The following is a 23700-nucleotide window of genomic DNA, read 5'->3' on the forward strand; positions in this document are numbered from 1 at the left end:
TAAATTGATAAATAACCTCTAGCTTAAGTATATCTCTCTCTTGCAATTCACAACTTGTGCTTAGTGAATATATATTTTTTTGCCTATAATGACTTAGAATTTGAATTGTTTTCTAACAATTGATATAATTTTTATCAATTGATTTTCTTAATGCTTCTAATGATAATCTTTTGTCAAGAATTTTTTCTAAGTCTATGCTAGGAGAACTTGAAATGAGTATGGATGAGCTTACATTTTTGGAATTTCAAGAATAGCAAGCAAAGCATGTCATCTTCATTAATCAAGCCCAAATACATCAAAGACTTAGCTCAAATGATGTGGAATAGAGGATTCAAAGCCTCACTCAACTACAATAAGCACAACAATATAGCTTGATAAGATAAAGATAATTGTATTGAATCTATGCTATGTGCCTATGATTTATAATGTTTAATGCATGATTTCATAAATGCTTGCTTTGATATGTGCAAAAATGAGATATTATGTTTGAATTTGTGAATACTTTGCACAAATTAATCACCAAGCTACTTGATAAGATTTGTCTTAATTTTGTTAAATGCTTGAATTGGTTAATAGTCATGCCTAGTTTTTGATTGCTTTGATTAATAGTTTTTATTGCATGAATATTTGTTTGAATCTTTGGACATAGATATGAGTTGAATATATTGATTTTTTAATCTTTTAATTGCCTTGACTCATGGAATATGAACTTACAATTTTGAAATTCTATATACATGTCCATTGATTGAGATCATTGAGATAGCTTGTACCACATTATGTTTAAATGTTTGTATCTTTATTGGTATATTGCTATATGTGATTTGGAATGTTTTGGCATATACTTGTATGATTTTGATTGAAATATATATTTAGATACTTGCATATGTTAGATTAAGTTCATTGCTATGCATTGAAATAATTTGAAATATATTTGAATAATTATACTTTTATTATTTCTTTGCTATAACTTATGTGCTCATCATGTTTGAAACATGCTTGAATAATTTTTGTTATGACATGATGATAATTGAACCTCAATGCTCATTAGTACTTATGATTTATTGCATACATATGAGCTTTTGGTTCTTGTTTGGATATGATAGCTTATGAAAGATTACTATTTATGCATGTATTGAAGGAATCTTTGATATGTTTAAAGTATGTTTGTTCTATGAAAGTTGTTAAATAAAATTGCTAATAATTGCTAACAATTGATATCAAAATTGCTAAAGATTTTTTTTCATAGATGCTTATTTATGTGCCTATCCTTGATATAGCTTGTACCTTTCATGCAAAATTATGTGTGCCTTATATTGATTAATCCTTATTTTGAAATTGAGGAGAAATCTTAGAATACAATTTTGTTTGATTTATTTTGTGATAATAATTGGTATGCTTTATCATAATATATCTTTAACAATTGGTATACATAACAATTGGTACGAGCTTGTATACATGTGCTTGAATTTATGCTTAATTACTATTGATCTTTTAGGTTCTAAGCACATCTTATGATAGCATGATTTATAAGTAGATTGCATATCATTCATTATCCTTTGCTCATAAATTTCATGTAGTACATATGATGACTTTGTGCTAAAATGCTAAATTTGGATACACTTATGCTTTTGTGCTTGAATAGATGTATGTAAACTTCATTATGCATATTATACTTGATTACATGCATTCAAAATACTCTTGATATTATTGGTATCAAGCATTTTATCCCATGCCTTGAATTGATCTCTTTTTCTTTTGAAATGACAAAAATGGGGAGAGAGTTTAGAGATATTTCTTCTTATTGCAATTGATATAAGAGCTTAAACATTTGGTATAAAGAGCATAAAAAAAAAGGAAGAGAAATGTTTTATGAATATATTTGTTAATGATGCCTCTTTGTGTTTATTTACTCATTAATATGCTCATGCCTTTTTGCTATGAAAAAAAGAGGGAGAAATATCATATGGACAAATTTGCTTGTGCTTGACATGCATATGTTTGATTGTGCTTATTTGATATATTTGACAAACATATGTTTATTAAGTTGTGTTGGATTAAGATACATAATTTGAAGGGGAATTTTTCCATGCATTGTTTAAGGGGGAGTTTTCCAAAATGTCTTTCAAAATCTTAAATGTTTCGAAAGCAAGTTTTTCATCAAGCAAATTTATCTTTAAGTTTTGTCACATCAAAAAGGGGGAGATTGTTAGCCTTGAATTGCTCCTTATTTTGAAATGACAAAACATTAAGCTAAATGAGCTTGATCAAGATTTTGAAAAAGATTTATTTAGTACATGTTCTTAAGTTTTATATTTTGGTACTAAATAAATAATATGATTTTCAAAGTTTAAACAAACCTTTCTTGGTTTCATATTTCTCAAACCAAATCTATCTTTAAAAATTATTTATTTGAGCTTAAATAAAAGTCCAATTGTTGTTTCAAAATGAATTTATTCATTTTGGACTTAATACAATTTTAGTAATATTGGTTTTGAGAAATAGATTAACTTAAGAAAGCTATTTTACAAGAACAAAGTTTTCCAACATTGAACTTGTTTTATTTTTTCTGTATTAATTCACAAAGTTTTAATATTTGAATTTATATGGTTAGAAAGCTCTTTGAGCCTACTTTCTAATGAATCAAACAAAATTAAAATCCAAATTTTTTAAGAAAGGATTTTGAATTTTTACTAAACACACTGTAATTGTCTAAAAACTGCACAAGGGATAGATTTGAAAATTCACTATAATTCGTACATAGTGAATTAGGTGATGAACTTTAATGGATAGAAAGCCCTTTAAGTTTAGTTTCTAAATCTTCAAACGGTTTGTAATTTGGATTTGTATAACTCAAGGTATGATCAAATTAGTAAGTAAAGTGCAAAACAAGAGACTACCACCTAGCATAGATAAGATCGATCCCCTCTAGAAGGGATCGAGTGCTTTTTCAAACAGAATGCTCCCAGGACTAAAAATCCAAAAAAAAGATTGATCTCCTCATATAGGGGATCGATCACCCCATTAACCAATCGATCCCCTACAAAAAGGGATCAATCGATTAGGCTATTTTCAAGTAAAAAATGATTCCAAACATGAACCAATCAATCCCCTCAAGCAAGGGATCGATCGATTCTAGGCGCAAGCACACCAACGTCTACTTTTTCATGATTTCAACTGGCATTTCTTCACTCTAAGCTTCCTCAACGGTTACTTCTTCAATTTTTTTATAAATTGGACACTCCAACACACCAAGAGAATTTATGAATCAAGAGAGCAAGAGCCAATAAGCTATATTTTTATTCTTTTAAAGAATCAAGAGTTTTTAGAGCTTCAAAGTCCATATCTTTGTATATATTGTATCCAAATTATATTTGTTGTTCATTCATCATTTTCTTGTACTTAAACTTAGTAAACACTTAGCCTTAGAGAGGTTGTTCAATTGTTTACAAAATTACCTTTTGATATACAATGGTGCAAGAGAACAAGAGATGAGGTATCCTCTTGATATTGTAAAGGTAGAGGTTGCTATCTAAGCCTTGAGAAAAAGATAAAGATTTAGTACAAGATAAGCTTGTATCTTGTAAGAATTTTTCTTCAATTAGTGGATTGAAGCCTTGGTATTGACAACCAAGAGAGAACACATGTGCCTTATGGAGAAAGACTAAACCTTTATAAATCATTGTGTTTGATTTCTCTATCCCTATCTCCTTATAATTTATTGTTGTTTATATTTGATTTTAGGTTCATTAATAGTTATTGTTAGCATTATATTTTCATCAAAAGTGCTTATTGTTTTAATTTTCATTCAATTATATTGAAATTATTTGTTTGAAAAAAATTTGAAGAAATCCAATTCATCCTTCTCTTAGATCACCATCTCACCTATAAAGCTAACATATTTATATATGCCTAAATGGGGCAAAACATCTTAAACTCACATTCGATCTAAACTTGATTTTGGGAAAAAAAAATCTCAATCTGATCCCAAATTAGAAAAATGCACCTATTAGATTTAGAGGAATCTAAACCCATCGAAAAATTACGAAAAAAGAAAAATATACACTTTTAATCAATAATATCAAATTAATCCAACATATAAAAATTTTAAAATATAAAAAATATTGATTAAATATTTAAAAAGTAATAAGAAAAAATAAAGAAACAAAAAAGAGAAAACTGCATTGGAGTGCCATGTGACATCCCATAGAACCTCCGTATGCATGTAGTATTTAATATATAGACAAAAAATGATGAAAAAAAAAAAGTCAAACGAGAATATCAAGTGAAATTATTAAATTGAGGTTTTAAATAATAATTTTATTAATATTATACGTATATATATAATTAAATTAATAATAAAACATATATTTATATCATGGATTTAAAAAAAAAAAAGAAAAAAAACAAAAATCTAATTTTGATGTAACAATGACTCTTTCATAATATCATTTTTAAAAATTATCGAATAATAAAAAACAAAAAACAAAAAAAAGAAAAAAGTATTTCTTTATCAATAAAATCCAAAAGGCCTAAATTTAAAAAATTTTAAAATATAAAACATTTATTAATTATTCAAAAAGGAAAAACAAGTAAATAGGAAAAATAATAAAAAAGAAAAGAAAAAGAGAAGTAATGGAGTAAATAACTTAACCCATGACATACCTTTTTATATCACGTGAGTCAAACAAAAAAATTTAAATTTTTAAAATATTTATTAAATATATATAATAAACAGAAAAATAATACAAAAAACAAAATGTAAAAAAAAAAAAACACACGGCGTGCCTTTGGTATCAAGTCATCCCACAAAAAAAAAATCTCAAACAAGTATTTATAAAAATTAAAAAAAAAAAGAAAAAACAAAATATAAACAAAAAAAAGAGATTAACATAAAATGGGTCCCACGTTTTAAATAATATATATCTAAATGTTTATTTTTTTAATTTATATTATGAATTAAAAATAAAAAAGTAAAAAAAAAAACAAAAAAAGGATTGAAAAAAATTAAATTCGGATGTAACATTGACATTTTAGTAATATCATTTTTTTAAAATTATCAAATTAAAAAAAAGAAAAAAGAAAAGAAATTTCTAATAAATAATTCCAAATGGGTTGCACATTTTTTAAAATGTTATAAAATATTAAAAAGGAAAAAGGAAAAGTGAATAGAAAAAATAAATAAATAAGAGAAAAAAGAAAGTAAATTACTTGGCATGTAGTATATCTTTGGTATGAGTGAATCAAACAAAAATTAATTTAAACTTTTAAAGAATATTTGTTAAATATATAAAAAAATAAACGGTGTACTTTTTGGTATTAGGTGAATGACATTAAAAAAATTAAAATCTTAAAAAACTATTATTAGGCAAGAAAAAAAAAAAAAAAAGAAAAAAGAAGCCAATAAATTAATACGTGACATACCTTTAATATAAGACGGATCAAAGAAAAAAATTAAAAATTTCAGACAAAATATTTACTAAACATATAAAATAAAAATAAAAAAAACACATGGTGTACTTTTAGTAGCAAGTGGATTCTTAAAAAATAAAATTAAACTCTTAAAAAATATTTATTAATTTTAAAAAGAAATTATTTTAAAAAGTTTAATGTAAAAGAAATCTCACCTTAAAAAATTTAAATCACTTTAAAATATTTATTAAATATTAAAAAAAAAATTAAAAAAAAAAAAGAGGAGGGATGATTGAGCGTCAGGTGGCACCCTTTTGAAGGCTCTTGTACTCCGTACAAAAATAAACTTAATATTATGGATATCAAATTCTCTTCATTATCTAAAATGAAAACTAGTAAGCAACTATAAAAAGTTTTTAATAAATGCATTGCGTAGAATTCATGTAAATGACAATTAAAATAGACTTGCTGATGGGTGAGTGGTCAGCCAAGCTAGGCTTGGGTCAGACTTTGGATAAAGATTTTCAGGTTTATATCAAAATAATAAAAGAAAAAATTTATAATAAAAATAATTAATTTTATTTAAATTTAATTTGAGAATATATTTAAAATATTAATATAATTTTTTATATTTTAATAATAAATTTAAATAAGATACCTAATATAAATTAAGTGGATGGGTTAGAGCTTAAGTAAGCCTTTATACCAACTCCATACATGAACAACTCTATATTGAAGTGTATCACCTTTGAAAACTTTAATTTATACTAAAACTTCATATTACTTGCTTTCAAAATAAAAAAACTTTACCTTATGTTTGGATTGCATTTTTAAAGGAAAAAAAAAAAGACTTTTAAATGAAAGGAAATGGAACATTGTTGTTTTGTTCGGACACGTAAAAGTAAAGTACGAAAATAAATGAAATAAAATTTTATTTGGTTAAAGTGTGGAAATGAAAGAAAAGTGATCGTTATAATAATTTTTTATAATACCCTTTTAAATTGTAAGATATGTATGTTTATTTGAAAATTGAAGAACATAATTAGGATAGCTTTTTTTTAATTTTAAAAAATTTAATCTTTTATTTTTTTCATTTTTTTAAATTAAAAAAATTAAAATTAAAAGACAAATCAAGAGTGTTGAGCATCCTTCCATTGCAGACCTTTTTTGCTATCATAATTTTTCTTTTTCTTCACATGTCATCAATTCAAATGTACTATTATTTTGCTAGCAAATCTCTTGTATTACATTTAATCAATTATAATTTAAAATTACATGCATTTATTAAAATTTTTATAAAATCAACACATATAAATAATAAAATTTTATATAATTTTTTATAGTAATTTGATAATTATAACACTGCAATAAAAAATGTTATAACTCTCACCTGTCTTCTATCTAGTTTATTACTAGTCTTTTTTAATCCAAATGTTATGATTTTTTTTTTTTCTAAATTGTTATCGGAAAGAAACAACTAAAAACTAACCACCACCTAATTATTAAAAAAAAAAAAAAATCCCCACCCAATCAGACAATAAAGGAGCAAGACCTTAAGTTTTCCCGCGTTAAATAAAAACTCCTTTCCTTTCCTCTTCTCCAACTCCACCACCACTCTCTCCTATTCCTTTCGTGCATCACTCACCGTAGACTCAATTCAAAACCCAAACAAACGGAAAAACAACTCACTTCACTGTAAAATCTCTCACTCTTTCATGTCCATCATCCCTTCTCCTTCTCCCCCACCATGTCTCCCAACAAGCCCCAAACGTATTCAAATGCTCTCCATTTTCCCTCCCCCCCTCTTTTCAATCATTTCTATTTCTATCCACTTCTAACAGAAACTTCCTTTTCTAATTTGTAGCATATTTAATTGATTGCGGCTCAACGGAAAAATCCGTGATCGACGGCCGAGAATGGCTTCCCAACGACGATTTCATCTCACCGGAACATCCAAAAACCTAATAGTCCCCGACCTCCTCCCAACTCTCTCCACCGTCCGATCGTTCCCTATCCAAAACAATCTCCGCCGTAAATTCTGCTACTTGGCACGCGTCTACCCCGGCGCAAGCTACCTAATCAGGACAACTTATTATTTTCTTCGCCTCCAGTTTTCGATTAGATAGTGGACGGCACTTTTTGGAGAGTGGTGAACACGACGGAAGATTATCAAGAGGGCTTGTCGTCGTATTACGAAGGAGTGTTTGAAGCTAAAGGGAGTACAATGAGCGTTTGTATTGCTCCGAAAACAGATACGGAGTTCGACCCGTTTATTTCGAGTTTGGAAATGCTGATTTTGGGGGATTCGCTTCATAATACTACGAATTTTGGACACAGTTTTGGACACAATGGATCCATTATTAGGTAAGTCGAAGCTTTTTGGAGTAAGTTTTTAACCTTTTTTGTTTCATTTATTGGGAATTTTTGGAGGAAACAATTCATTTTATTTTAATGCCTTAAAAATAAATATTTGTTTTTTGTCGTTTACTTCCCGGAGGAAAAAGCAAATAACAAAAGCAATTAAACCATCATTAAATGGCTCAGATTGTTTTTCTTTCCTTTAGGGTTATAAACTCGGATTTTACACTGCAATCTTTAGTATATTTTATTGTAATTATGAAAAAAGTGAGTTATATTTGTTCTCAGTTTGAAAAATTTTCAACTTTCAAGTTTTTAGTTGCTTTCTCTGATTTTGCTGAATATAAATGTTTTGTGATATGACCAGATACACAGATGACCAATTTGATCGATGTTGGAAACCATATGAAGAAAATGTTTGTTTGTGTTAAATCAAGCAATAATAATCCACCTGTTTCTGGGTTCTGGAATATACCATATACCCCCTTTAAAAGTATTTGAAAGAGCACTTTCAACAGCCCAATTAGAACCCCTGGAGTTCAGATGGCCGCCTTTGTCACTTCCAAACTCGACTTATTACATTGCTCTGTATTTTGTGGATAATAGTGATTCAATGGCCTCAAGGTTGAGGGTGCTTGACATACATATTAATGATGTAAGGTATTATGGCAATAGTTCAGATTGCCGCCTTTGTCACTTCCAAACTCGACTTATTACGTTGCTCTGCATTTTGCAGATAATAGTGATTCAATGGCCTCAAGCTTGAGGGTGCTTGACATACATATTAATGATGTAAGGTATTATGGCAATTTGAATGTGACTTCAGAAGGAGCTGCGGTGTATGTGCGACCAGATAGCCTCTTGGCGTTCCTACAAAGATAACTTTTAGAGTCCTGCTGCCATTGAAATATTAGTCCTTTGATCAATGCTGGGGAGATTTTTTATGTGCTTCGCCTAGGAGGAAGAACTCATACAAAGGATGGTACGGTTGCTAATAATTTCTACCTGCTGTTGTGTAAAATCAAATTGAATTTGTTTAAATGGACAATGCTCCAACTGATTTTCTGTGATCGACTGTTGCTGGTTGCACTGTGCCTTAATGATCAAGAACGAACATTTAGGTTAAAATAGATTTATTGCTGTTTGAATTCTTCATTTCTATTTAGGAAGGATCCCAATTTCTTGTTGTAGTAATAGCCTTAGAAGAAATGAAGGACAGTTTACGGGACCCTTCAATTTATTGGAATGGTGATCCTTGCCTGCCCCTTAATTACACATGGACTGGTGTTACATGCTCTAGGGGCGAACGAATTTGTGTGATTGCTACTTGAGTTAGTTAAGATGCAGTTTGTTGCTGTCTTTGCATCATTTACTGCTACTAAAAGAGCTTAACTTTATTTCGTTCATTTTCAGGAACCTAACTAGTATGGGTCTTTCCTGATCAATGTCACCAAGCATTGCTATTTAACTGCACTGAGTAACATGCAAGCAATTAAACTGAATTTCAAGTGATGAAATTTGGAGATAACAAAATTCTAATTGAATGTCTCATTCCCTCAACAGTTTCCTTGGTAATAACAGTTTATTGCGTGTAATACCCAATCTCAGTCCATTAAAGCTGCTAGAAATATTGTTAGTTTATTATTCACTTGTGCATTTTGCTCTTTGATTCGTTGGGTGGCCTAACTAGTTGGTACACGGGCATTCATATAGAATTGCCTGATAGCTTTTTACGAAACCAATTTTTAATATGCTCTGCTTTCTGTTAAAGGCATTTGGAAGATAATCATCTTAGTGAAGATATTCTCACGTTACTTGGAGACATTGGAAGGTTGCATCAACTGTAAGTCATTCTTTCAGTGTCCAGCATTTTCATCCTCATTAATTATCTGTAGCCTGTTATTTCTATTTCCAACTTCTTGACATCTTTATACTTCTTTGTGTTTGTCATTGAGTTGCCATCAGTATATTAACTCTACCATGTCTAAAAGTTTATTATTGACAACTCTTATCTCTGTAATACAGTTTCTTTAATGAATTTGTTTTTTATCAAGTTTTAATTAATTAAAACCACTTCAGTGGGACTAATGCATTAATATCTGTAATTAGGTTAGATGTTAAATTAATTCACATTCTATTTATATTTTGCATTTTTTGTTTATAAAACTTAATGTACTATGTTAGCAGTTATATTGTTAGAAGTGTTGTAATAATCTAGTTGTAGTTCATAACAAAATAATATCATCTATCTCTTTTAGATTCTGTATGTTCCTGTCACTCACAACCATTTTGTTTTTATATCATTCAACCATGAGGTTCTGGACTCCATTTTTGCTTTTTGTTATATAATTTGAAGAAGAATAGTAAGCCGAAAAGAAGTACTTGAGGACTTTAGGGGGTAATCTTTATCAATTTATGCCTTTGTTGTCTTTCAAAAGGTCTTGGACCATACAGACCCTCTTTATCAGCAGATTGTGCGTCAGGCATTTTGGTCATCTTCCTCATTAAATCATTAAGAGGTTTATGTGTGGATAATTATTGCTGTCTACTTAATCTCTGCTGCAGTCTTATAGATATCTGGCCTTGCCCTAATTTAAATCCATACATGTCACTTTTTCCCTGTAAAAGTCATAACAAATATTACCTGCAATGGAGTGCTCCAGCATATGAAGAACTATATCCCATCAATATTGGTTGACTTAATCAGCAGAATAAGATCAGAATTTGTTTAAAACGAGGAGAGTTAAATTGGCATATTGTGTCCCATTTGTTAGTAAAAAGAAAGAAAAGAATCACGACTAGTTTGCTATTTTAATTAAAGTTTGAATTTCTCGTCGAGGTACAGGCTAGTTACATTAATATTCAAGTGAATAGGTAATTTGTTAAGTTTAATGTGTACAACTGGGTTCATATAAGACTTAAGTTTGATATCTGACGTGAAGAGAACAAGAAGTGATAAAATTACAGCACTATACTTCCAACGTGTCAAGCACTGGTTCTTGGTGCTTCTGCTAAACCAATCATATAAAATGCATATTTTAAAACATCTATGTTGGGAAGCCAACATGTCCCAGCCTTAGTCTGGTTACATTAAATCGTTAGGTTTACATTGACCTTTGCTAAGAGCTAAAAGATCAGTAAGTTTCTACTTTTAGACATTGTCACATAATAAAAACTTGTTGCTATCCTTAAGCCATTAGCCAATACCCAATTAAATTTCTGGTTGTCTTCAAAGCAAGCAGATCGTTCCTTTGAATTAAACTAACTACCATTGAAATCCAAGAAAAATTTTACCTTAAAATCTTGTACTTTATTTTGTTGTTAAAAGAATACCTCCAAATATTGCAAAGTTTTAGGAAATGTTTTCTTTCTTTTTTCTCTTCCTTGGTCCAAAAATATAGTTGCCTGATGAACTGCTCTAAGGCTTTGCTTGGTAGAGAGGATGGAAAGGGCTATGGATGGAAAACTTATTAATCTAATGGATAAGCTACAAAATATGAAAGCAGTTATGAATTTTAACCATTGGATAAACAAGTTTTCCCTCCTTAGTCTTTTCTATCCTCTCTACCAAACAAAGCCTAAGGCTTGCTAATTGTAAGGAGAGTGCCTAGAATGATGCTATTAAAAAAATGATAGCATCGTAGCAGTTAAGTGCTCGATACATGGGATTCTTGAGGCAATTATTTGTGGATTGCTTCTGGTCCCCGCACCTTATCATAGTTGGATGCTAGTACCAAAATGTAATCAGTGAAGGAGGAGGCACTCCTCTTGAGGATATTGGCTAAACTGTTAGATTCAACTGTTCTTAGAAATTTGGATTAAAGAAATGTTGTTTGTATTTGCTTGGGACTAGATGTGTCAATGATGTAATTTTATCATGTTGATTCTGTCTTGCCCAGTGTAATTTAGGTTGCATTGTAAAATGGTGGAAGATGAATGTGGTAGGAATTTTTGGACTTAATCGTTTGCATCTTATCGTCCTTTCCCATGTACCTGACTCTGAGCTTATTGTTAGTGGACCCATTTACTTGGTCTATTGCACATGGTGTCTTACGTATATTGAATGGACAATGACATGAACTGAAAGATATCCTGGTTCGTAAAGCCATAACTTGCATGAGTTCTGTAGGATTGACATGTGATCCGTCCTATATATAGGAGGGAACAACTATTATTTCATATAGTTTGTGGTCCTTCATTTCTTTGCTTAACATATGTGGCTGTACCCAGTATGAAATTTAGATCTATATTGCCTTTTTTTTTAAAATTTATTCACTCAGGTTTCCATTGTTTTACCAAAATTGTTGCTGGTTAGTAGTGGTTCCAAATTTACACTTTACCTCTTTTTTTCTGAACTTGAGATTTTAAAACCATTTCATTGAACTATGGCAGTCTGGTAAACTTATTTGATCTTTGCAGATTCGTGTTCAATTCTCAATAGGGTTAATATCATTAATTGTCCTTAAATTATAGTGAAATATTGAATGTGGTACCTAAATTTTAAAAATTTTTAATGTTATACCTATAAACTATAAATCTATTAGTTAATGTGGTACTTATCCCTAACGTGATTAGCTTCAAATGATGACGCATGGCATACAAATAATTTTTTAAGTACTACATTAGTTAACAGATTCATAGTTCAAGTATCATATTATATATTTTTAAAATTTAAGTATCATATTAAATATTTTACTATAATATAGAGGACATTAACCCTTCTCAATATAACCATGGAAAATAGAAAGCTGAAACATGTCTTGGTCTCCACTAGCTGGTGGCTTAAACATTATAAACACACCATTCTTCGCTTTCATAAAAATGTCCTGTCTGGTTTTCATTAATACAATGAAAATGCCATCAATGGCAACACATAGGTATCTCTCCATCTAGATTGTTTTACTGGTTAGACGATACGAAAGCATGATTTGATTCTCTGTACCTGACTTAGTTCTTCGTTTCTCCTAGATTCTTGCAAAACAACAATCTGACTGGGCGCATACATGATAATCTCGTTGGAAGACCCGGGCTGGACTTTTAAATATAAATTTGCACGAGTCATGTATTCCAGCTTTAAATTTTTTGAAATTATAGACTGCCAGCTTAAGCTACGCATTCAATTTATTTTACGAATTCTGGAAATCATTTTTGCCCTCACAACCTTCTTAAGTAGATTGCACATGCGTTCAGAGGTAACTTCACACGACTGGAATGGTCAAAAGACTCGATATCACCCATTTCTGTGTCTATATTTATTGCATATCAAATTGGTAACATGTTGGTTTTAAAGTTTTGCTGGAAGTTTCACCATTGTTTTCTCTTTTGACTCTAAAGTTCTCATGTCTGGCCTCCTCTTGTTAGTAATATACAAGCTCCAAAGTGCAAGTTGGAGCATCCACAGTTCTGGATTAGAAATAGTTGTCCATATTCAGTCCGATTCTTTATTTACTTGAATTCTAAATCATGTCTGTAAATCATACCTCACTAACTGTTTATTCCATTCTATTTTTATGAATTTTCGTATGGTTATGTATTTGTTTACTTTACCATGAATATATGGTTGTGAATGTTTTTATAACAGCATGTGGATGTAGTCTTGGTAATTGAATGAACGATGTAGTGATACAATATAAAAAAAAATATAAAAGTGATACCATTTAAAATTTTAATAAAAATTAAATACGTGACTTTTTACATGATATGATTACATAAACATGATATGATTACAAGAATTGCTACATCGATCTGGTTAAATTTGTTTTGGCTTTACTCCCCAAATCGAAATAATACCACTTTACTGGTTCAAAAGATAAATGGGCAAAAAGGGACTGAACGAACACCGAATTACCATTAAAGGACAAAGATCTATTGTTGTTGGTAAGACGAGTCTCTGCACCAATCAGCATGGATAGTAAAGGTTGCTTATAACAAAATACTTTTGTGCTTCTGAAACCCATCTTTTTTCATTGTGAATGGCATCAAAACAAAGTGACGGTATTTTGATTTTCTTTGAAATTATGATGGAAACTTTGCCGCCGTAGGCTAAGAAGCACTGAAACAAAACAACTTTCGAATACATAAAAGGGGACTCATAACCATTTTGCTTTTCCAGATCTTTCTGCTTTTACAAAAATAATACGAGATTTATTGCTGTTAGATCGTTGATCAGACACCATCGGTTGATCTTCCGAGAGTGGGACCCTGAAATTTCATAAAACTCTGCATCCTTCCATGTGCTATCACTGCTCAGTTTCTAGCCACTAATCGATTAGAGCCTGACGAAATGAAAGTCTAGCCGGTAAAAAAAATGTAGAAAACCGACAAATGCCAGTCAACATTTATTTACATCGCAATACATCTGACTTCGATCCATCATATTCAAGATTTATCTAAACATAAAAGAACAGAAAAAAAAAAAAAAGGTTTAAAAATTGAAAATGAAATTAAAAACAAATGAACATTTTGAACAAGCCTAAATTTCAGATCAAACTCAACTATGCCTGTTACCTTCACCTCTCTAATCTTCCTTTCTTAAGGGGAAACAGAGGAGGCAATGCACTGCTTTTCACTTGTGTGCAAATAGGCACATTTATCATTGGCCTTATTCTAATGCTTGCTGATCTTGTTCTTTCCAACCCTTTTTTTATCCTCTTCACATGCTTATCTCTATCCCCAGACCCTTCTTTTCCTTCATCTGCTGTAGCTATGTCAGCCAGCGAGCTTGAAGAAGATGACGTTGAAGAGGAAGAAGATGATGGCGATAAAGAAGAAGCGCGTTGCTTCTTCAACCTCAGCAACTCTTTCCACAATACAGTACATTTTGGTGGCCTTGGAGATGGGTCATCATCGACAAACCAACTTACCCTACTCTCCTCCTTGTTAGCTATTTCTTCTTCTTCTTCTTCTTCTTGTTCTGCATCTTTTGTTTTAAGATTAATTTTTTTGAGCTTCTCGGAATGTTGCATTTGCCAACAGGGAAGCAGCTTTCCTTCAAAGAAAAGCTCATCCGCAGTCAACATGGCATGGCTGCTCACATTGCTTGAAAGGAACTCAAATTCTGCAACTCTTGCCTTGTCTTTCTCCTTGATCTCCTTCTGATCCTTCTCTGCCTCTTCCTCTTCATTTTGAGAATGCGGGTTGATGGAAATGAAGGTGTTTTCATCAAGGAAATCAGCAGAGAAAGAAATCCTGGGACTTGAAGTTGGCTCAATAGTTTTTCTAGAAGTAGACTGAACAGCTTCCAGGGCCATTCTTTACGATTCAGGGTGCAAAAAGTGGAAAATATTGTTTTGGAGTTTGGCCTGTGAGTTGTGTTTCTGTCTGATGAGATATGCATGGGATTTGTGATTTATAAAGGGTGCAGATGTGTTTGAATAGTTTCATTGCTGTAAACTTTTTATTTGATTTTTTTTTTTTATTATTATTATTATTATTATTATTATTTTACATAAAAAAATCCTAAACTGAGAATTAAAAAAAAGTTACAATGTTATGATTTAAATTTAATATTTATTAGATGTCAGATTTTAAAGTGGATGCATAAATTAATTAAATTTAAAATTAAAATTGATTTATTTATTATTTTTGTCAGTGAGTTTTGTTATTCTTTATTTGATAGTAATTGGAGTGGACGGTGATATTATAAAAACTAATGTGGTCTGGTGAAGCCGAAACAAGTTAGCTAAAGTGGTGTTTAGTATATTGAAAACAGCACGTGGACACACTAGATGAACTAATATAAAGGACAAAAACGATTTTTTTTTTCTTTTGGGTTTTAATTGCAAATTTTAAGGCATCTGTTTTTTTTTTTCTTCGAGAAAAGTAAGAGTTAAAGAAATTTCCTACACCATTCCTCTCTAAAAGCTGGCATCTTATTGATGATTGGAAAATATGATAATAATATTAAACAAATATTTATAGTTAGTTACCATTGAGGCTTGAAGTTTTCTTGCTTCTCCCATAAATTTGGAAAGAAGTGATGAAAAAAACGGATGTATTTGTTGGCACTTACTAAGATTAATTAAAATTATATTTTAAAAAATATTTTTTATTTAGCTTATTAAATTAAATAATAAATAATACGTTAGTCATAAATTTTTTTATACAAATATCAACCTTTTTTGGCCAATATCAACTTAATCGGTGCCTATAAACACTTTTAACTTTTTTCATTATCAAATTTAAATAAAAAAGTTTTTATATAGAAAAACTCCAATAACCATATTTTTACCCTATAATCTTCTATTTTAATTAGAAAGAAGAAAATATTTTTATGAAGTTGTAGTTTTCTTTTTGTTTTTTTTTTTTTTTTGTCAAGGTTTGAATTTGGTGATGTGATCTTTGTCTTTTTAATCAAAATTTTTATGAATTTAATCTTTATATTCATATAAAAATAAAACCCATATAGGATAATTAGCAATGGTGTTAAACTTCAGAAACTAAATCCCATTGAATGAACTTTATCAATTAAAACTCAAATCTTCCTGCAAAACAATCATTTTCAAAACTTTATCAATTAAAACAAATCCACTACATAATCACCAAAATGGTCATGTTGCCCAAATTAAATTGAAATCTTAAAACTATTATCAATAATTTTTAAATAAATTTTTAATAAAAATACACAGACTAAATTCATTAAAATTGGAGTATAAGAACTAAAACAACAATATTAAAATGATAGAGAAATCGAATCAAGACTTGGACCTCTTCTTTCCTCTCCTTGTCTGTCGTTCTTTTGAAAAACACATGGTGATAAATTGATTAGAATTAAAAAGACAAAGTTAAATTTTCAATCACTTAAAGATTTTGTCATGATGGTAGGTATTAGCTTTAGAGGAAAAGGAAGAGTAGCTAACATGAAAAAATTTGATGGCAAAAAAACTTTTAAAATAGATTATCTGCTAACCTTTTAAGCCTTAGTAATGGTGGGACTTAATTAATTATTTGGATTAGTCAAAGGGAGATAAAGCTTTGTTTGTTTGACTCTTCTGCTTACAGATAATTATAACATGGAAGGAGGCTGAAAGCATGTGATCACATGAGTGTAATTTCTAGCCATGTGACAACTGCATCAAATACATATATTTTTGTCTATTGACCAATGTACCACTTGTAATTAACTTGACCCTTTTGAAATATCTTGTTATTTTTCCCATCGGTGTAAGGGTATTTTTGTCATCAAAAAATAATTCAAGTGGTTGATATCCTGAAAAGCTTCTTCCCAGATTTGCACATCTCTAATTAATTCCAGACAGCTAATAATTAACACAATGGTAAATCTTTCTCTTGATTATTGGTTCCTACCACATTATCCTGCCATTCTGTACTTTATGCTCCTCTGTTCTATAATAGAGGGAGACAATAATGTTTAAAGCTTAACACCTTGATATAATTAACATGCGATGAACAAACAAAATTAGGGTTAATTATTGATTCTTGCTGTGACTTTTTGGGTCCACGATTGTGGTCACTTGATTCAATCAATTCATTTTAAATTTCTTTTTTTCCCACAAACAATTAAAAACAGCAAGTATGCATTGATTTACTAACTTAGCAATGCATCAATATCACACTAAAAATATCAGCATTACCATGAAAACTCTTCTTTCTTTTTTCTTTTCTAAGTCGTAGAATTAGCGAAATTGATAATTAGGTATTACACGCATGTTTTTCTTTTTATTAAAAGTTTAAGAATCATTATTAATTTAATTATTCAAATTGAGTAAAGATCATTTTTCATTTCTTAAAATGTAGTGAAAGTATCTTTTATTTTATTTTATGCTATGTTTGGATAAATATTAATAAAGAAAAAAAAATTTTAAATGAAAGGAAATGATACATGTATTCCATTGCTTTGATAATTAAAATTAATAATAATAAAAAAAATTCTAACAATCATTATTTGGACAAATAATGAAAAAGAAAGGAAATAATTCATCATAATATATATTTTTCAATTATAACAATTTTTTTAATAAAGTAACGTATAATATATATAAATATATCTTTATACTACCTAATTTGTATAAACAAATCATTTTTAGCAAAATTGAACATATTTAATACGGTAAGATATATTAGTTGGTTATTGATTTATTCATAATTTTATATTTAATTCAATCTTTTAATTTATTCTGATAATAATTTAACTTGTTTTGTTATTAAGATTTTAAAAATCATAAAATATTTATAAATTATCATGTTATATAAAATACTTATAAACGAAAATTATCTTTGTAAAAAGTGCCAGTTATATAATCAAATCTAATGTTATAATAAAAATATGAATGTAATAATCTTTTCATAAAAATAAAATTTTTTCAACTTTTTTTTTAAATTTTTTCCCCAAATTGAGATATTAAAAAAATAAAAATTACAAGGAAAATAAAAAATTATTAAGTATTCACCTCTTTTTTTTTTCTTTAAATTAAAAATTTATCCAAATAAAAAAAAAGTTTTTTTGTTTCCATTACTTTCCTTTATTTTATTTTCCTTTCCTTTCCTTCCCCTCAATCTAAACATAGTATAGGTCTAATGATATATTCACTGTATATTCAATTTAAATCTTAGAAAGAGGTAGTGGACATAAAGGAAGTCTTTATACAATTACATTGACACTTATCACTGTGCTATTTAATGGAGTTGGTACAATGTTAAGAGAAGTTTCTTTAAGAACTTAAAAAACCTTACCATCGCATTAAAATTTTATGTTAAAAGTGATGGGATTATATTTTATGTTTAAAGTTTTGATTCGATTGTTGTTAATAGTAATTTTTTTATTAAATAATTTATAAAAGAGTGGTGTTATTTGTACCTCAATTTTCTTTCTTCACATTCCATTATAATTAACATTCAATTTTTTACTTAACACACTCAAAATTTAAATATAAATTTACCAAAACACCAAACATCCCCTTTTCTCACATCCCATGTCTTCTCTTTTCTCAATCGAAAATATAAAAGATTTTAAGCCCCAATCAAGTTAAATTTGAAATTTTTTTTGATCAATTTAAAATTAAAAAATATAAAATTAAAGGCAAAAGTGATTATTCTTTTTATTTTTTTTATTTGATTTCGTATTTAGCTTCATAAGATTTCATATTAAAATATTTAAATATAATTTGAAACTTCTAAAAATTGATTTTTGAAAGTTTTTAAAGATTTTCGTAAATATATATTAAAAGGCTTTTAAGAATTTCTAAAAATCTAAAGTTTTCGGAAATAAATTTTTAGAATCGAGTGTGAAAATTAAAAAAAAATTTAATTAATAAGTATTTAAATAATTTTATTAAAGACTAAATTTTTGGATATATTAAAAAAATGCATATATCATAAACTACAAATGAACCAATTAACCATCTTCTCTCACGTAATTTCTTTTGACAAAAAATAAAAACTGCTAAAATTTATGCCTTGCAATCAAAGCAAAGTGGGGCATGTGTGAATAGAGCAGTACCGTTTTATTATGAAAGCTTAATTACTGCTGTTAATTACAAGAGGAAAAGGTCAACAGACAAGAATTTAGTACTTTCTTCAAAGGCCCATCTGATAGAGTTGCCTTTGGGTCATGGGGACCATAAACTTTTTTGGTGGTTTTTGGGGAAATACAATTGATCCGGGATAGACTCCAAGGCCGGAAGCATTAAGGCCAATGTGGCTAAACCGTGCAAAGAGTGGGGGACCATTAATTATTTTCTCTTAAATTCATGATTAACCATAGTCTAGTTTCATGCAAAGCTTAGCTGTTACAACATTTCACCCTCTAGCTTTCAGATGATGCAGCTGCTGCTATTATTAATCAGCTCCGTGTTTGATAGCTCACACTACCTGCTAGAGTCTGACATAAGTGAGAAGGACCCAAGAGTTTTGACTCTGACCAGGATGATCAATTATATGCTTATTAATGGAAACCTGCCGACCTTGTCATTCACCCAAATGCTACCAAAAATTGCTTTAAAAACCTTAGAAGAGAGAAGAAATCTAGATTCATACATGTTCTTCATATGGCAACTGAGCAATTAACTTACTCGTTGCTGCATAATTTCCTGTCTCAAAGATTAAGATTCAAATTCCTCTTCCCCAAATTAAAAAGAAAAATATATATGTTCTTCATTTGAATCATTATGGAGTTTGTTTACACGTTTCCTCGTGAAGCTAAAATTGTTTCTGTTGATGCATTAGTATTTGACCCACTGAAAAGGTTAAAAAGCATAAGCATGGGACATACCAGCAGGCCGAGTGGCCAACACCAACTTGAATTGGACCACCTCAACAGCGTCATTGGGTCTTGCCCTCGGCCTTGGCTTTGAAGATTGAAGAATAAAATTACTGCTGCCTTCATTATCAGCCTTCAAGTTCCTTTTTATCCATTATGATTTTCGTTTTCCCCTGAAATATGGTCCTACAACATATTTAACTAATCTCTTTTAATACCCAACGTGAAAAATGAACTTTGTCATTGAACCTATTTTTGTTTTTGTCTTTGACAAGCTCTTGCCTATCATCATTTTTTCTTCTTTTTTATGAAGCATAAATATATATATATATATTTTAATGAGATTGAGATTTAATAAAATTCGAATTTGAGCTCAAATATATTAAATATTACTTTTTAAAAATAATTACAAGAATCAATTAAGTTAAATTTTAAATTTAAATAAAAACAAAAATGCTTTAGCACTTAAATAAGCTAACTAATAATTCCTACTTAAATGCGAAATTGTCCACTAAATATTGCCTTCATAGTCCATCCTACATAAGATTATATGCCTAATTAAATCTAGCATGAATTTAGTGCAAATAATTACTATTACTGAATCTATTGTACAGATATCATCACAAGCTTAAGACAAAATTATTTTCTTTGATACAAATTTTGTGCATGTCCTCTTTTCATTCGTCAAAAATGCTAATAACGAGTTAGGGACAAAAAAACATCTTTAGACAAAGAAAAATAGATAGCTGATAACACCTTTAGACAGACCAAACCTTAAGATAAAGTTGTAGGTAACTAATTCCCATGCATTTGAATTCTACTGATTGCACTTTTTGGAGGCAATTGATAGAGGTTTGGTCGACCAAAAAAATTAATTCCCAGCGTAATCATAGAGCCCTTGCTGCCCCATTTCCATCAATTCATATGCTCTCTTTTTTTTCCTTTTTTCTTTTATATGATTTACCATCCTCGTCGTTTATATTTTATTAATAATGGACAATATTTTATTAAACGACAATCCAATGATTAAAACTTGAAATTGGTAGATCTCATATTCAAAGTGGGATATGCCTTTCAAGCCGAACTAATTTTTAGTGAAAAACATTTTCATATTGTGATATTTGATATCTTATAAAAGTTTTGATTATTTTTTTCATTAAGCTTGTATATATTGTTCTTGATGCTTATATAATAAAATTCTCATAATATAAACAAAGTTTGTAAGAGAATTACAATGAGATTGTAATTATGAGATCCTTATTTGAAAGCTATGTTCCTAAAATTTCCTAGTTGATACTTTTTTAATAAAAGTACATTGATAAAAGCTATTAAAATTAGCACATGATTATACTCTTGCTCATTAAGCAAGCAACATTTTTTATAGGTTGGAGTTTAGGTAAACTTGAGCTAACATGTAGGTGCTTGTTATAAAAACAAGTTCATTGAATATCACTCGAGATGAGAATGCTATATGATAGTTCACATATAGTGTTTATATCTACATTCTCATTTGATGGTTTTATAAGTATTCCTTTGACTTAAGATTACTTATGATCTTATACGATGGATGTTATATTTTGACTTTATTTTACTCATGATTCTAATTAGGAATGCTTTAGTCACATATAGTTGCGTATAACGTGAAATATATGAAGATGCATGAAGTAATTAAAACAGAATTCAACATATTCTATGATTAAGAGAGCATCTCAATCAGTCTTGATTAAATTAACTTAAGAAATCTTTGGCCAAAGTAAAATAAGAGTTTGAAATTGTTCTAAAGCTTATTTTGAGTTAATGTCAATTACAAGACTTAACATGATTGAACAAAATTAAGTACACACTAAACCATGCTTAATTGTCAAGCCAAAACGCTTAATGATGAAAAGATATTAATTATACATAAAGACCATGTATAAATAGGTTGTCAAGCCACATTTACTTTCTTAAGCAATTGGGGGTCATGATAATGTAACTAGTATTGATCATTATCCATAAACATGAGATTAGTTAATTAGAGAATTAGTGATGAAATAAAAAGGTTTGATTCATCTAAGTTCGAAAATAAAAAGTACAATACTTGTGTTTATTATCAACATGCTAAGGAATCTAACGAGTCACACATAGTAGGACAATTGTAAAAGATTAAAATTGAGACAAATTAAGTTGAACTTAATTTGGATTGGGTTAAACCCAAAAGTAGAGGAATTAGCAAGAGACCCAATGCCTACTTGTTATAGCAAATGGCATGCATAAGGATTAATTGGGAATTAAGTTGCTTTATGCTAACCCTAAAGAAGCCAAACCTTCCTCTATATAAGTAACATTGGCTACCCATTTTGCATGAAGAATAATTCATACACTTTTATCTTGTATGTTGAAAACAAACTCGAGACAAAAGTAAAAAGAGGTTTTTACAATACTCACTAGCTAGTGTATCGATTTTGTTCCTATTATCCCTTGAAAAAGGTTCTTTTGTAATTGTTTGTATGGAGCATCATTAGAAGTTGGACGTTTAGATTGCTCTTGCCTTGGTAAAACAAATTTGGTGAGCTTTTGCTTGGTGTTAAGAAAGATTGGCCCAAGAGGTAATATATTCCTAGCTGAAACTAGTTATCATGTTTGTATAATCTTGTTGATTGATCTTAGCTTTAGGGAGTATATTGATATGTTATTACTCTATATATTAATTTAAAATTCCCTTCAAGTGGCATCAAAGCCTTATCAATATAGATTATACAACTTGGAACCTTGTTTGGTCGTTCTTGATATCAAAATCATGTTGATAGCAATCTATTGCTGTGATGAGAAGGTTAAAAAATTGTGATTTTCTTTATGTTTTGATTTGATTCTTTTAGAATATCAAATCATGATGTCTTAGAATGATTAGGTATAAATTTTATGATTTATGGATATTTTTTACATGTTCTATGAATTTTTTTGTTTGCAATCTATCCAAAAATAAGAAAATTCTACAATAATGTTGTCGTGAAAATTTTTTCACTTTAGGGTTATTTTTTTGCTACAAAATTTTAACACATAAAAATAGACATATTGATGATCATTGTGTTAAATTTTCAAAATTTTTAGAGTTGATTTGGTTATTCAATAATTGATGACAATGTCATGCATAAAACCCTAATGTGATTATGGTACTCTTGATGCAGCTAGTATTCTTAATTGCTAAGAGACATTAAAAACTAGTTCACTAAAGTTTTAATAAAAACTAACTTGGTAATCAATATTAGAAATCTTAGAGAACTTGTTCATCAAACTTTCATGATTTGCTTTTTTGACCATCATGTAAAGTGGACTATTTTTATGAAAGCTTGAGTAATAGTTACTTGTGATTGAAGAATCATGATCGAGGCAAAATAGAGATGGTAAAGGGTTTATAACTCTTGAATGATGGCATAGAAGGGGCGGCATAGCTGCCAAACTTGAAATTGTCAAGGTTTCCATCAAAGGAGCCCTAATCACATGACACTTTCCTACGTTGAATAGGATTTGGCCAAACCCTATTGTGACATTGATTCTTATTGAATTTGGATTGCTAAATGATTTAAGACTAAGAATTTAAATTTCATATAAAAATCCAATTTGGATTGGAATTTCTAAATTGTTTAGAACTCCTAATTAACAAGAAACCACTTCATTACAATACCTAATAGGATTAAAAATTCCTAATGCATGTATTTTGGCTTTGATTTATTTGC

General features: G+C 29.3%; 1 protein-coding gene and 1 pseudogene across 2 annotated transcripts; one reads left to right on the forward strand and one right to left on the reverse strand.

The window, feature by feature from the left end:
• Positions 1-7124: 7124 nt before the first annotated feature.
• LOC111307092 (uncharacterized protein At1g24485-like) lies at positions 7125-9531 on the forward strand (annotated as a pseudogene). Its single transcript, XR_016331905.1, has 4 exons — positions 7125-7179; positions 7274-7773; positions 8135-8422; positions 8504-9531. The product of XR_016331905.1 is annotated as an uncharacterized protein At1g24485-like (transcript).
• A 4100-nt stretch (positions 9532-13631) lies between these two features.
• LOC111307093 (uncharacterized) lies at positions 13632-15138 on the reverse strand. Its single transcript, XM_022905138.2, has one exon. It carries the CDS (start codon positions 15015-15017, stop codon positions 14277-14279), a length of 741 nt encoding a protein of 246 aa, XP_022760873.1. The 5' UTR covers positions 15018-15138; the 3' UTR covers positions 13632-14276.
• Between the last annotated feature and the right edge of the window lie 8562 nt (positions 15139-23700).

The sequence above is a fragment of the Durio zibethinus genome, chromosome 22, assembly GCF_047325235.1.
Source record: "Durio zibethinus cultivar Kanyao isolate XHJ-2024 chromosome 22, ASM4732523v1, whole genome shotgun sequence".
Lineage (NCBI taxonomy): Eukaryota > Viridiplantae > Streptophyta > Magnoliopsida > Malvales > Malvaceae > Durio > Durio zibethinus.

Excerpts from the sequence above, each read along its gene's own strand:
- LOC111307093 (XM_022905138.2), bottom strand. The coding sequence starts at position 15,017 with ATGGCCCTGGAAGCTGTTCAGTCTACTTCTAGAAAAACTATTGAGCCA.